We start from the raw sequence: 14818 nt of genomic DNA, 5'->3' as shown, positions 1-14818 counted from the left end.
CCAAGTGTATGGAACAGGGCAGAGTACCTTCACCAGTGTAAAACGTAACCTTTACTGATGATCATTCAAAAACACCAAATGTATGGAACAGGGCAGAGTACCTTCATCAGTGTAAAATGTAACCTTTACTGATGATCATTAAAAATCACCAAGTGTATGGAACAGAAATCACCAAATGTATGGAACAGGGCAGAGTACCTTCACCAGTGTAAAACATAACCTTTACTGATGATCATTCAAAATCACCAAGTGTATGGAACAGGGCAGAGTACCTTCACCAGTGTAAAACGTAACCTTTACTGATGATCATTCAAAAACACCAAATGTATGGAACAGGGCAGAGTACCTTCATCAGTGTAAAATGTAACCTTTACTGATGATCATTAAAAATCACCAAGTGTATGGAACAGAAATCACCAAATGTATGGAACAGGGCAGAGTACCTTCACCAGTGTAAAACATAACCTTTACTGATGATCATTCAAAATCACCCAATTTGTGCCCTTAACAAGCAATTAACAATGAGGCTGGGCAGGACAAGCAAAGGAAAATTGACTCTCCCTCACACTTGCTCACACTGGTGATTTTGAATGATAATCAGTAAAGGTTACGTTTTACACTGATGAAGGTACTCCGCCCTGTTTCATACATTTGGTGATTTTGAATGATCATCAGTAAAGGTTACGTTTTACACTGGTGAAGGTACTCTGCCCTGTTTCATACATTTGGTGATTTTGAATGATCATCAGTAAAGGTTACGTTTTACACTGGTGAAGGTACTCTGCCCTGTTCCATACAGCAAGAAAAAAGTATACTGATGTACATCAGCTGAAGAGAGGCCCAAAGGACGCCTTCCTGGCCTTCATCACATGGGTGGGGGGGCCTCAATTCATATGTTAGATATATGCAACAGGAGCTTTCCCATCGAACACTGTAAATGGTGGTGTGAAAGGAGCCTAAAAAAAAAGGGTAAATATAATAATTTTGTAATGGTTTTGCTACTTGTAGGCTCAAGTGAGGACCAGACTGTTCCAATGTTGGTGACTGGACTGAAAGGACTAAAGGTAGTCGACATTTCTTGTGGAAGTGGAGATGCTCAGACTTTGGCAGTGACTGAAAATGGTAAGTTGTTTGATCGCATATCTGTAACTGAGATGTAGCATTTAAAGGGAGTCTATCACCATGATTGTGGACTACTACCTGCAGTAATACATGAGAAGTACTGCACATAAGGACTCCAGATTGACCCTTTTTATTTTCCTATTGCCCCCTGTTTTCCCGCTGTCAGCACTCAAAGCTGCACTGAAATACATAGTCTGGACTGCTGTGCAGTGCTAACATAACACAGAGGACTCGTGCGCATGCACAGCAATCACTATGGATTTCAGCGCAGCTTTAAACGTTGACAGTGGGGGCCAGTAGAAAAATAAAAAGTCTCATTCTGGACTCCTTACTTGCACTACTACTCATGTATTGCAGCAGATAATAGTCCAAGACCATGGTTAGAGATTCCCTGGGTTAGTTGTTTCCTATGGAATGGACCCTGTTGTGTGTGTTTGATATACAGAAAACGCCTGGTGTTACTGCTGGGGGCATGGACTGGTGTATAGAGTGCTGATAGTATGTTTTCTCGGCACCAGTAAACCTCTACATATCTTAAAGTACCCACCTTCTAAGAGGACCACAATGTGTTGCCATACTAGGAACAGTGTCTATGGACACATAAAATAAGGGTGACAGGACACAAGCTACCAGACAGTCAGTAGGAATATGAGAAATGCTTTTCTTGTTTCAGGTCAAGTCTGGTCTTGGGGAGATGGGGATTATGGAAAGCTGGGTAGAGGAGGCAGCGATGGTTGTAAAACCCCCAAGTTGATTGAGAAACTTCAAGACCTGGACATAGTAAAAGTTCGCTGTGGCAGCCAGTTTTCCATTGCCATCACCAAAGATGGACAGGTCTATTCCTGGGGTAAAGGAGACAACCAGAGGCTTGGACATGGGACAGAAGAACATGTCAGATATCCCAAATTACTTGATGGCCTGCAAGGTAAGTAATTGATTAGAAGTTGTAATAATGGTAAATAACTAGCCGTGTCAGGCAGATCGAGGGGATCCCTGTCATCTCCTCGCTTTCTGGTTTATATTTTCAATGGGGCTGGAATCTGCTGTCCGCATCCACACTTCCAGATCCACACTTCCGTTCCACAAAAAATAGAACCTGTCCTATTCTTGTCCACAATTGCGGACAAGAAAAGGCATTTTCTATTATAGTGCCGATGATGTGCGGTCCGCAAAACACATACGGACATTTAAATGGACCCTAAATGTATGAATGTTCACTTTTAATCAGAGACAAAAGATTTTTACACTGCGTAAAAACCATAACCATGATTGATACTTGTCAACGCTTTATTTTTTGTCTTCAGATAATTTTTTATTTTTTTTTTCAGGCAAAAAGGTGGTTGACGTAGCAGTGGGCTCCACTCACTGCCTGGCACTCACGGAGTCCGGAGACGTTTACAGCTGGGGGAGCAATGATCAATGTCAGCATTTTGACACCTTACGTATTGCAAAGCCTGAGCCATCTGCCCTCCCTGGATTGGACTCTAAACACATAGTCGGAATTGCATGTGGACCCGCTCAGGTATGGGTTTCCTGAACTAGGCGATAGAAAATATATTCTGTACGTTTTTATAGACCGAAACGGCTTCACAGTCAAGTCAATTTGAGATGCTCTGTTATGTAGCCGTCTGCTGCTCTCTCACACTCCTCATGTTGCTGATCTGCAGAACAATAGACTGGTCATCATGACATTCATCTTCTGCCTACTAGTGAGGACATTCTATTGCACTGTAGGCTTTTCTTTCTGGACCAGTCTGCGCAGCGGCATTTCAACCATTAGATGTCTGTACATGTAAAAACTGCATTATTTCATATTTTTGCTTTACATTGATAGATATCACAAGACAATACACTGTTATTTTTTAACCTCCTCAGGACCGCCGTACGCAGGATTGCGTCTTTGCGGCGGTCCTGTTACTCTGGGTGGACGCATATACGTCCTCTCGCGATAGCTGAGATTTCCTGTGAACGCGCGCACACAGGAACGGAAGGTAAGCGAGTGGATCTCCAGCCTGCCAGCGGCGATCGTTCGCTGGCAGGCTGGAGATGCGATTTTTTTAACCCCTAACAGGTATATTAGATGCTGTTTTTTGATAACAGCGTCTAATATACCTGCTACCTGGTCCTCTGGTGGTCCCTTTTGCTTGGATCGACCACCAGAGGACACAGGCAGCTCAGTAAAGTAGCACCAAGCACCACTACACTACACCCCCCCGTCACTTATTAACCCCTTATGAACCACTGATCACCCCTGATCACCCCCCTGTAAGGCTCCATTCAGACGTCCGTATGATTTTTACGGATCCACGGATACATGGATCGGATCCGCAAAACACATACGGACATCTGAATGGAGCCTTACAGGGGGGTGATCAATCACAGGGGGGTGATCACCTCATATACACTACCTGATCACCCCCTGTCATTGATCACCCCCCTGTCATTGATCACCCTCCTGTAAGGCTCCAGACGTCCGTATGATTTTTACGGATCCACGGATACATGGATCGGATTCGCAAAACACATATGGACGTCTGAATGGAGCCTTACAGGGGGGTGATCACCTCATATACACTCCCTGATCACCCCCTGTCATTGATCACCCCCCTGTAAGGCTCCATTCAGACGTCCGTATGATTTTTACAGATCCACGGATACATGGATCGGATCCGCAAAACACATACGGACATCTGAATGGAGCCTTATAGGGGGGTGATCAATGACAGGGGGGTGATCACCCCATATAGACTCCCTGATCACCCCCTGTAAGGCTCCATTCAGACATTTTTTTGGCCCAAGTTAGCGGAAATTATTATTTTTTCTTACAAAGTCTCATATTCCACTAACTTGTGTCAAAAAATAAAATCTCACATGAACTCACCATACCCCTCACGGAATCTAAATGCGTAAAATTTTTTACACATTTATATTCCAGACTTCTTCTCACGCTTTAGGGCCCCTAGAATGCCAGGGCAGTATAAATACCCCACATGTGACCCCATTTTGGAAAGAAGACACCCCAAGGTATTCCGTGAGGGGCATATTGAGTCCATGAAAGATTGAAATTTTTGTCCCAAGTTAGCGGAAAGGGAGACTTTGTGAGAAAAAAATTTAATAAAAAATAAATTTCCGCTAACTTCTATGAACTCGCCATGCCCCTCATTGAATACCTTGGGGTGTCTTCTTTCCAAAATGGGGTCACGTGGGGTATTTATACTGCCCTGGCATTTTAGGGGCCCTAAAGCGTGAGAAGAAGTCTGGGATCCAAATGTCTAAAAATGCCCTCATAAAAGGAATGTGGGCCCCTTTGCGCATCTAGGCTGCAAAAAAGTGTCACACATCTGGTATCGCCGTACTCAGGAGAAGTTGGGCAATGTGTTTTGGGGTGTCATTTTACATATACCCATGCTGGGTGAGATAAATATCTTGGTCAAATGCCAACTTTGTATAAAAAATTGGAAAAATTGTCTTTTGCCGAGATATTTCTCTCACCCAGCATGAGTATATGTAAAAAGACACCCTAAAACACATTGCTCAACTTCTCCTGAATACGGCGATACCACATGTGTGACACTTTTTTGCAGCCTAGGTGGGCAAAGGGGCCCACATTCCAAAGAGCACCTTTCAGATTTCACCGGCCATTTTTTACAGATTTTGATTTCAAACTACTTCTCACGCATTCGGGCCCCTAAAATGCCAGGGCAGTATAACTACCCCACAAGTGACCCCATTTTGGAAAGAAGACACCCCCAGGTATTTCGTGATGGGCATAGTGAGTTCATGGAAGTTTTTATTTTTTGTCACAAGTTAGTGGAATATGAGACTTTGTAAGAAGAAAAAAATAAATAAATAAATCATCATTTTCCGCTAACTTGTGACAAAAAATAAAAAATTCTAGGAACTCGCCATGCCCCTCACGGAATACCTTGGGGTGTCTTCTTTCCAAAATGGAGTCACTTGTGGGGTAGTTATACTGCCCTGGCATTCTAGGGGCCCTAATGTGTGGTAAGTAGTTTGAAATCCGAATCTGTAAAAAATGGCCGGTGAAATCCTAAAGGTGCTCTTTGGAATGTGGGCCCCTTTGCCCACCTAGGCTGCAAAAAAGTGTCACATGTGGTATCTCCATACTCAGGAGAAGTTGGGCAATGTGTTTTGGGGTGTCATTTTACATATACCCTTGCTGGGTGAGAGAAATATCTTGGTCAAATGCCAACTTTGTATAAAAAAAATGGGAAAAGTTGTCTTTTGCCAAGATATTTCTCTCACCCAGCATGGGTATATGTAAAATGACACCCCAAAACACATTGCCCAACTTCTCCTGAGTACGGCAATACCAGATGTGTGACACTTTTTTGCAGCCTAGGTGGGCAAAGGGGCCCACATTCCAAAGAGCACCTTTCGGATTTCACCGGCCATTTTTTACACATTTTGATTTCAAACTACTTACCACACATTAGGGCCCCTAGAATGCCAGGGCAGTATAATGACCCCATTTTGGAAAGAAGACACCCCAAGGTATTCGCTGATGAGCATAGTGAGTTCATAGAAGTTTTTATTTTTTGTCACAAGTTAGTGGAATATGAGACTTTGTAAGAAAAAAAAAATCATCATTTTCCGCTAACTTGTGACAAAAAAAATAAAAAGTTCTATGAACTCACTATGCCCATCGGCAAATACCTTAGGGTGTCTACTTTCCGAAATGGGGTCATTTGTGGGGTGTTTGTACTGTCTGGCCATTGTAGAACCTCAGGAAACATGACAGGTGCTCAGAAAGTCAGAGCTGCTTCAAAAAGCGGAAATTCACATTTTTGTACCATAGTTTGTAAACGCTATAGCTTTCACCCAAACCATTTTTTTTTTTTTACCCAAACATTTTTTTTTTATCAAAGACATGTATAACAATAAATTTAGAGAAAAATTTATATATGGATGTCGTTTTTTTTTGCAAAATTTTACAACTGAAAGTGAAAAATGTCATTTTTTTGCAAAAAAATCGTTAAATTTCGATTAATAACAAAAAAAGTAAAAATGTCAGCAGCAATGAAATACCACCAAATGAAAGCTCTATTAGTGAGAAGAAAAGGAGGTAAAATTCATTTGGGTGGTAAGTTGCATGACCGAGCAATAAATAGTTAAAGTAGTGTAGGTCAGAAGTGTAAAAAGTGGCCTGGTCATTAAGGGTGTTTAAGCTAGGGGGGCTGAAGTGGTTAAAACACATCTTACTTTTTTGTAAAAATATTTAACTTTCTAATTATACTGCACCTTTAACCACTTAAGGACCACAGGTTTATACCCCCCTAGTGACCAGGCCCTTTTTTACAAATCGGCACTTCACAACTTTAACGGTTTATTGCTCGGTCATGCAACTTGGCACCCAAATGAATTATACCTCCTTTTCTTCTCAGCTTTCTTTTGGTGGTATTTGATTGCTGCTGACATTTTTCATTTTTTTTCCTGATATTAATGAAAATAGACCGCAATTTTCTCAAAAAAAGTGTATTTTTACTTTCTCTGGCTAAATTGTTCAAATATAATTACATTTCTATACAAGTTTGTGTCAGAATTTATTGTGCTACATATCTTTGATAAAAAAAAATCCAATAAGTGTATATTTATTGGTTTGCGCAAAAGTTATAACGTTTACAAACTATGGTACAAAAATTTGAATTTCCGCATTTTGAAGCAGCCCTGACTTTCTGAGCACCTGTCATGTTTCTTGAGGTGCTAGAATGCCAGGATAGTATAAATACCCGCCAAATGGCCCCATTTTAGAAAGAAGACACCCCAAAGTATTCGCGGAGGGGCATGGTGAGTTTATGTATGATTTAATATTTTTTTTCACAAGTTAGCGGAAAATGACACTTTCTGAGGAAAAAAATAAATAAAGTTTCCATTTCTGCTAACTTCTGGCAAAAAAATTAAAAATCTCCCACGGACTCACTATGCCCCTCAGTGAATACCTTGGGGTGTCTTCCTTCCAAAATGGTGTTATTTGTGGGGTGTTTGTACTGCCCTGGCATTTGAGGGTCTCCGCAATCATTACATGTATGGCCAGCATTAGGAGTTTCTGCTATTCTCCTTATATTGAGCATACGGGTAATGAGATTTTTTTTTCCATTCAGCCTCTGGGCTTAAAGGGGTTATCCGACTTAAATAAATCTATTCTAATTGCATTTATTGTAGACCAGTGAAAGATTCTTAAAATCACTTTCATTACCTATCTATCACTGTTTGGCCAGTTCAGTTCAGGGTCATGTTACACCTGACGTCAGTAACCCTGCTCTGCTGGTGACGTCTCGTTTACAAGCTTTTCCCTGCTTGAGGGAGTGTCCAGGCTCTGTAAACGAGACGTCAGAGCCTCTGGTGCCCTCCCCCCTCCAGCTCTTGTCACTGCCTCGGCTCTGCTATGCGATCACTCATGTGCAGTACATACCAAGGTGATCTCTTCTCCAGCAGCACAGGGTAAGTTTGTCCCTCCTGCATTCACTGGGGCTAGAGGTGGCAGTTTGTAAACGTTCCCCTCTGCATCTGGGGATCATTATTACAGCCCTGGTCCCCCCCCCCCCCACACTAGTACACATTCAACACCCCCTGGGAAATATAAATAAATTATTGGCCATCATTATTATCAACATCATTATTCAGCTATATAAAATCCTTATCTGCCACCAATATATGGATTTATCTAAGCAATATCCATATTGAATATATATTTGAATAATATAGATATTGCTTAGATACAGATAATGCTAATGATATTTTCACACTAGCGGCAGGACGTATCCGACAGGCTGTTCACCCTGTCGGATCCGCCCTGCCGCTATTTGACGGTGCCGCTGGACGGATCCGTTATTGCAATTCATTTCTAGATGGATCCGCACCTGGATCCGTCTACAAATGCTGTCACTTGTCACACTGATCGGCGGATCCAGCAGGCACGCAGCTCCGACGACGGAGCTGCCTTGCGGATCCGGCGTTGCAAAACAACTGAAGGATGGATCCGCCCTTCCGGTCTGCGCATGCGCAGAACATGTAAACTGTGAAAAAGACTGACAGAGGGATCCGTCCATCCGCATGACAAGCGGATAGACGGATCCGTTATTGCAATGCATTTCTAGACGGATCCGCACCTGGATCCGTCTACAAATGCTGTCAGTTGTCACACTGATTGGCGGATCCGGCGGGCAGCTCCGACGATGGAACTGCCTGCCGGATCACACTAACGCTAGTGTGAAAGTACCATAAAAAGTCGAAAATCCAGGACTTTTAGTCAAGTGGCCGCTCGCTGTGCACGGCCGTGCTGCGCCATAGCTCCACCACCGTCCCCTTTATAGTCAATGGGAACAGAGCGGCAGTCCAGCGGCACGGCAAAATAGCGGCTGGCCGGATCCGACAGGGTGAACAGCCTGTTGGATCGATCCTGCCTCTAGTGTGAAAGTAGCCTTAGGCCTCTTTCACACTTGCGTTGTCCGGATCCGGCGTGTACTCCACTTGCCGGAATTACACGCCGGATCCGGAAAAACGCAAGTGTACTGAAAGCATTTGAAGACGGAACCGTCTTCCAAATGCGTTCAGTGTTACTATGGCACCCAGGACGCTATTAAAGTCCTGGTTGCCATAGTAGGAGCGGGGAGCGGGGGAGCAGTATACTTACAGTCCGTGCGGCTCCCGGGGCGCTCCAGAGTGACGTCAGAGCGCCCCATGCGCATGGATGACGTGATCCATGTGATCACATGATCCATGGGCTTGGGGCGCCCTGACGTCACTCTGGAGCGCCCGGGGAGCCGCACGGACGGTAAGTATGCTGCTCCCCTGCTCCCCACTACACTTTACCATGGCTGCCAGGACTTTAGCGTCCCGGCAGCCATGGTAACCACTCTGAAAAAGCTAAATGTCGGCTCCGGCAATGCGCCGAAACGACGTTTAGCTTAAGGCCGGATCCGGATCAATGCCTTTCAATGGGCATTAATTCCGGATCCGGCCTTGCGGCAAGTGTTCCGGATTTTTGGCCGGAGCAAAAAGCGCAGCATGCTGCGGTATTTTCTCCGGCCAAAAAACGTTCCGTTCCGGAACTGAAGACATCCTGATGCATCCTGAACGGATTTCTCTCCATTCAGAATGCATTAGGATAATCCTGATCAGGATTCTTCCGGCATAGAGCCCCGACGATGGAACTCTATGCCGGAAGACAAGAACGCAAGTGTGAAAGAGCCCTTAGGCTCCATTCACACATCCGCAAATGGGTCCACATTTGTTCTGCAATTTTGCGGAACGGGTGCGGACCCATTCATTTTCTATGGTGACGGAATTTAGAATTAGTGCAAATACGTCCTCCTTGATATACTGTAATAACAGAAATAAAATTTTTAGACTAGAAACAAAACCAAACATGAAAGAAATGTATGTAAAATAACATAACTTACACTGTGCAGCTGCAATGTGGCAGGAAGATCTTCTGCCCTGTGTGTGTATTTATTTATTTTTATGCAAAGTGCAGAGCAGGGGGCGGGGAAGGTCAGGTTGTTCACGCCCAGAAATATTCATGAGGCAGAGCTCAGGCTTTGTTGTTATACGCCCCCTCACCTTGTACTTCAGCATGTAAACAAAGCAATGACAGGACCATGAAAAGGTGCAAATATGGGTTTTAACTTGATGAAATCTAGCTTAACCAAATTATATGTATATCCTGATGGATTTTTTTTTTTTTTATTAACTCGGATAACCCCTTTAAATAAAAAATGAACGGCACAGATTTCTTTATTCGCATAGGACATAGGAGCTCCACCCAACATCCATACCCACTTAGCTCGTATGCCCTGGCAAACCCGATTTCTCCATTCACATCAATCGATGTGGATGAATAAATAAGCATATGAACACCGCCCCTCAGCTCATAAGCCTCGGCAAACGTATCTTTTTTACTGCAGAGGAGAAATCTCGTCTTGCAGCGCCACATACACCGACTTTTGTGTAATCTGACAGCAGCGCAATGCTTCTGTCAGAATGCACATCAGTGCTGCAGCTGGTTGATCACTTGGTCCACCTAGAGGGTTAAAAAATAAATAAAAAAAAACAGGCAGCAACGCAATAAATTTATTAACCTTAACTTTTATAAACTTTATATAACATTTGAAACAGAACATTAACTTTTTTGCTTACCTGTGATTTATTTTTTTAACCTTTTAGAGGACAAACCTCTCCTTCCCCATGGGACAATGTGCAAAGCGCAAATCGCCCAGAGATGTGGTGAAGTACATTATGCACTTTGTCCCAGGTGAAAGGAGAGGTTTGTGGCAGCTCTGTGTGAAAGGGCCCTAAGACCCCTGTGTGCCTGTCCTGTGTCACGCGATCCCTAGACTAATAGTGTACCTGTGTGTGGTACTTGCGGAAACACTCCCCTATGCATAGGGCAGGCTGGTCAGGACAAAAAACGGTGGTGTCACGCCTTATTCCAGCCCTGCTACAGACACAACATCTTTTTCTTGGGGAACGGTGAGTTGGGTACCAGGATAGACACTCGGGAAGTGTCTGTCATGTAGCCGGCTAACTACATCAGGGACTTGGGGCACGGACCCTCCTGGATACAGGAGTTCCAAAATGATCTCTTCCTGGAATTTTAGGAAGGATCCTGTTCTCTCAGCCTTACTGTAGAGAACAAAACTATTATACATCGCCAATTGAATTAAATAAACAGACACCTTCTTATACCAGCGTCTGGTGCGGCGTGACACTAAATAGGGAGCCAACATCTGGTCATTGAAGTCCACCCCTCCCATGTGAAGGTTATAGTCGTGGACAGAGAGGGGTTTCTCAATGACTCCAGTTGCCCTTTCAATTTGTACAGTCGTGTCTGCGTGAATGGTGGACAGAAGGTAAACGTCCCTCCACTTCACCGCGAGCAGTTCTTGGTCACACAAGGCAGCCGTCTCCCCCCGTGCAAGTCGGGTATTAACGAGCCGTTGGGGGAAGCCCCGGCGACTGGGTCGCGCGGTGCCACAGCATTGAAGTCCGACTATATGTAAGTGCCGAAAGAGGGCCACGCTTGTGTAAAAATTGTCCACGTATAAGTGGTACCCCTTGTGGAGTAAGGGTGACACCAAGTCCCAGACAATCTTGCCACTGCTCCCCAGGTAGTCAGGGCATCCGACCGGCTCCAGTTTTGAGTCTTTTCCCTCATAGACCCTAAAACGATATGTATAGCCTGTGGCCCTTTCACAGAGCTTATACAGTTTGACCCCATACCGGGCGCGCTTGCTGGGGATGTACTGTTTGATGCCAAGGCGCCCGGTAAAATGTACAAGGGACTCGTCTATGCAGATGTTCTGATTGGGGGTATATACATCTGCAAACCTGGATGACAAACTGTCTATGAGGGGCCGAATTTTGTGGAGCCGGTCATAAGCAGGGTGGCCTCTTGGATGACAGGTTTTATTGTCCGTGAAATCCATAAAGCGCATGATGACCTCAAAACGTGCCCTGGACATAGCAGCAGAGAACATGGGAATGTAATGTATTGGGTCTTTAGACCAATAGGACCGCAATACATTTTTTTTAGTTAGACCCATGCTGAGAATAAGGCCCAAAAATATTTTAAATTCGGAAACTGTGACTGGTTTCCACCGGTAAGGTTGGGCATAGAAGCTTTCCGGATTGGCGGTTATATACTGTGTGGCGTAGCGGTTGGTTTCTGCCACAACTATCCGCGGTGAAGAACAGCTCAAAAAACTCAAGGGCTGATCCTAAATGAGCTGTCTCCACTGTCATATATCTTCCGCCTGAAGGATAATATAATTTTTATATTTTTATTTTTATCCTCTTTTATATGAAGATTCTTTTTCATATAGAAGATATATGACACCACGCGAACGCCAGACTGGGCGGTGAAAGGGGGGAATACGGGTGCGGCGGAAGCAGGGGCTTGCCAATTTGGGTTTGCCAGCACCTCTGGGAGACTAAGGTCTCTACGGGCCTGTGAACGTGGTGGCTGCGACGGGGGAGTTACTGCACGTGCCACCGTACCAGCTTGAACTGCCCTTCTGGTGCTCGCCACTTCACCAGGGAATACGGCAGTGCTGGTAGAAGGTCCAGGATGTGCTGCGCTGCTGGTGTATGCCGCACCATAAAAAAGATCAGCGCTAGCACAACTCTGCTGCAAATGAGGCTCATCACGCGGGGTATGCAGAACACTGACATGGGGTCGGGTACGCCTGACCATAGCAGTGACCTTAACCTCGTCATCTTCACTAGCGGTTAGAGTGCCACTGCTGTCTACAGGTTCATATTCTGAACCACTGGATTCAGCGGGTGAGGCGTCCCCATCGCTTTCATCCATCAGGACCAGAATCCTGTAGGCCTCTTCAGCGGAATACTTCTTTGACATTTTGAGCTAACTAAATTTAGGGGGTATTCCTCTGAGACTACCCAGGAAAAAGAGCAAACCTACCTAGTAAAAAGGAGTGCTTGCGAAGTAAAGCTGCGATCGCTAATAAAGATCCAGAAAGCTCAAAAGTGATCTTTATAGCGCCGCAGCGATTTTACGGTGTTTTTGCAGTGATCAGAAAAAAAACATTTGTCACTGCGGTGGGGCGGACTGAACGCAAGTGTGCGCACAAGATCAGGCCTGATTGGGCGAACACAGCGTTTTTTGTAGAGCCTAAGGTGACCCTAATGTACTGATATAGATCTGATTGCGATCAGTCTTGATCACTTACAGATACTATATAGTACTAGTGCTGATTAGCGACGACGCTAATCAGTGACTGCGGTGGGCTGGGCGCTAACTACCTAACAAGTAGCTAAGTAACTGGCGGTGATAAGGGACCCTTACAGGGGGGTGATCAATGACAGGGGGGTGATCAGCGGTTAATAAGGGGTTAATAAGTGACAGTGGGTGTGTGTGTGGTGATTGGTGCTACTTACAGAGCTGCCTGTGTCCTCTGGTGGTCGATCCAAGCAAAAGGGACCACCAGGTATATCAGACGCTATTTAGAAAATAGCGTCTGACATACCTATTTGGTTATTTTAAAAATCTACAGCCTGCCAGCCAATGATCCGCGCTGGCAGGCTGTAGTTCAACTTGTTTACTGTGCGATCCTGTGAACGCGCGCTCCTGTGAGTGCGCGTTCACAGGAAATCTCGGGTCTCACGAGATGACGCCAATGGGCGTCGCTGAGACCTGAGAGCGCCGCCGGGAGGTGGTTAAAGAAGACCTTGTATAAAATGTTATTAGAGCTGTTATATTGAAACCTCACATTTAGTATGTGATGAAGTAGATTTTTACTGTTTTTTGTTTCCAGAAATGGAATGACTTAGAAAAAATAAAATGCTCTATATTTTAGAGCAACGATTAGATAAACATCAAAAAGTTGGAACTGCATAGTCCTCTATAGGCAAGCCACCACAATTCTGTTATATTATATCATTTTTCTTTATAGAGTTTTGCCTGGTCTTCATGCTCAGAGTGGTCCATTGGTCTTCGTGTGCCTTTTGTGGTAGATGTGTGCTCCATGACCTTTGAACAACTAGATCTTCTTCTGCGACAAGTCAGCGAAGGGATGGATGGCAGCTCAGACTGGCCACCTCCACAAGAGAAGGAATGTATGGCTGTATCAACACTTAACCTTCTTCGGTTGCAGGTAGTACTTATTTGGTGACTAAGTGAGTTACTCCAATAAAAATTAACATTTCTGATTCCAGCTTTTTCTTTTAGTTGCATGCTGCCATCAGCCATCAAGTAGATCCAGAGTGTCTAGGCCTGGGTCTCGGAAGTACTTTGTTGAACAGTTTGAAGCAGACCGTGGTCACCTTGGCTAGTAATGCTGGAGTGCTGAATACCGTGCAGTCAGCTGCCCAAGCAGTTCTACAAAGTGGGTGGTCTCTTCTCCTGCCAACGGCTGAGGAAAGAGCCAGAGCACTGTCTGCCTTGTTACCAAATGCAGGTCTGTTTTAATAAATGACTTCATCATTTCAGTTATTTGGCTTTCTTCAAATGCTCTGTCCCATTGGGACACACCAATCTGTTAGGTACCACACTACCGCGCAAACATGTGGCTTCAAGCAGTGTTTACTGGGACAGCTTAAAGAGAATCTGTTGCCTGATTTCAAGATACAAACCGCTTACGTTATTAAAGGGATTGTCTCCTCTCGCCATTACTAAGGCAAAATGAGACTAAGCCCCGGGTGACCAGGAAACGGTGGAGTGAACAGGTGCTCCGCTGTTTCAGTAGCTTTCATTCTAGTGCATGGGGAGTTACAGAAACATCATAGCACGGCAAGCTATGCTGCTTCCGAGTTAGGTAAACTCTGAAGATATGAAACAGTAGAGTGCTGGCCCGCTCCTCTCTTTCCTGGCAACTGGTGGGTCGCGTCTTAGTCTCATATCGCCTTAGTAATTGCGAGATGAAACAGCCCCTTTAACTAGATCTTAGACCTGATGAGGCCGGTGTAGTTACTCTGAAAATCTGTGTATAATTCTTTGAAAGATTTCCCACCTGATATTAAAATGAAAATTAGAGTGTGAGGGAGTCCAAGTGTAGTCAGGAGCTAAACTGGCAAACTCCTTTCAGTGTAATCTTACACAGCTCAGTATAAGCTGCAGTCTCCCTGGTTCTGCAGTGAGAGACAACCAGCTTCCGGCAGCAGTTGCCATGTGGAGTTACAGCTTCTGCTGCTTTTTTTATTTTTTTTAAATTTTTTA

At 44.5% G+C, this 14818-nt stretch overlaps 1 protein-coding gene across 4 annotated transcripts in view; it reads left to right on the top strand.

The window, feature by feature from the left end:
• The window catches only part of HERC2 (HECT and RLD domain containing E3 ubiquitin protein ligase 2), a 222288-nt gene that overhangs the window by 74791 nt on the left and 132679 nt on the right, over positions 1-14818 (top strand). For all 4 annotated transcript variants that reach the window (XM_040425137.1, XM_040425134.1, XM_040425136.1 and 1 more), the window contains exons 14-18: positions 1009-1122; positions 1796-2047; positions 2451-2644; positions 13557-13757; positions 13832-14060. In XM_040425137.1, coding sequence (XP_040281071.1) covers positions 1009-1122; positions 1796-2047; positions 2451-2644; positions 13557-13757; positions 13832-14060 — 990 coding nt within the window. The remainder of the gene's footprint in view (positions 1-1008; positions 1123-1795; positions 2048-2450; positions 2645-13556; positions 13758-13831; positions 14061-14818) is intronic.

The sequence above is a fragment of the Bufo bufo genome, chromosome 3 (genome assembly GCF_905171765.1).
Source record: "Bufo bufo chromosome 3, aBufBuf1.1, whole genome shotgun sequence".
Lineage (NCBI taxonomy): Eukaryota > Metazoa > Chordata > Amphibia > Anura > Bufonidae > Bufo > Bufo bufo.
The sequence above is the reverse complement of the archived record's forward strand: the minus strand, read 5'-3'. Positions and strand labels throughout refer to the sequence as shown.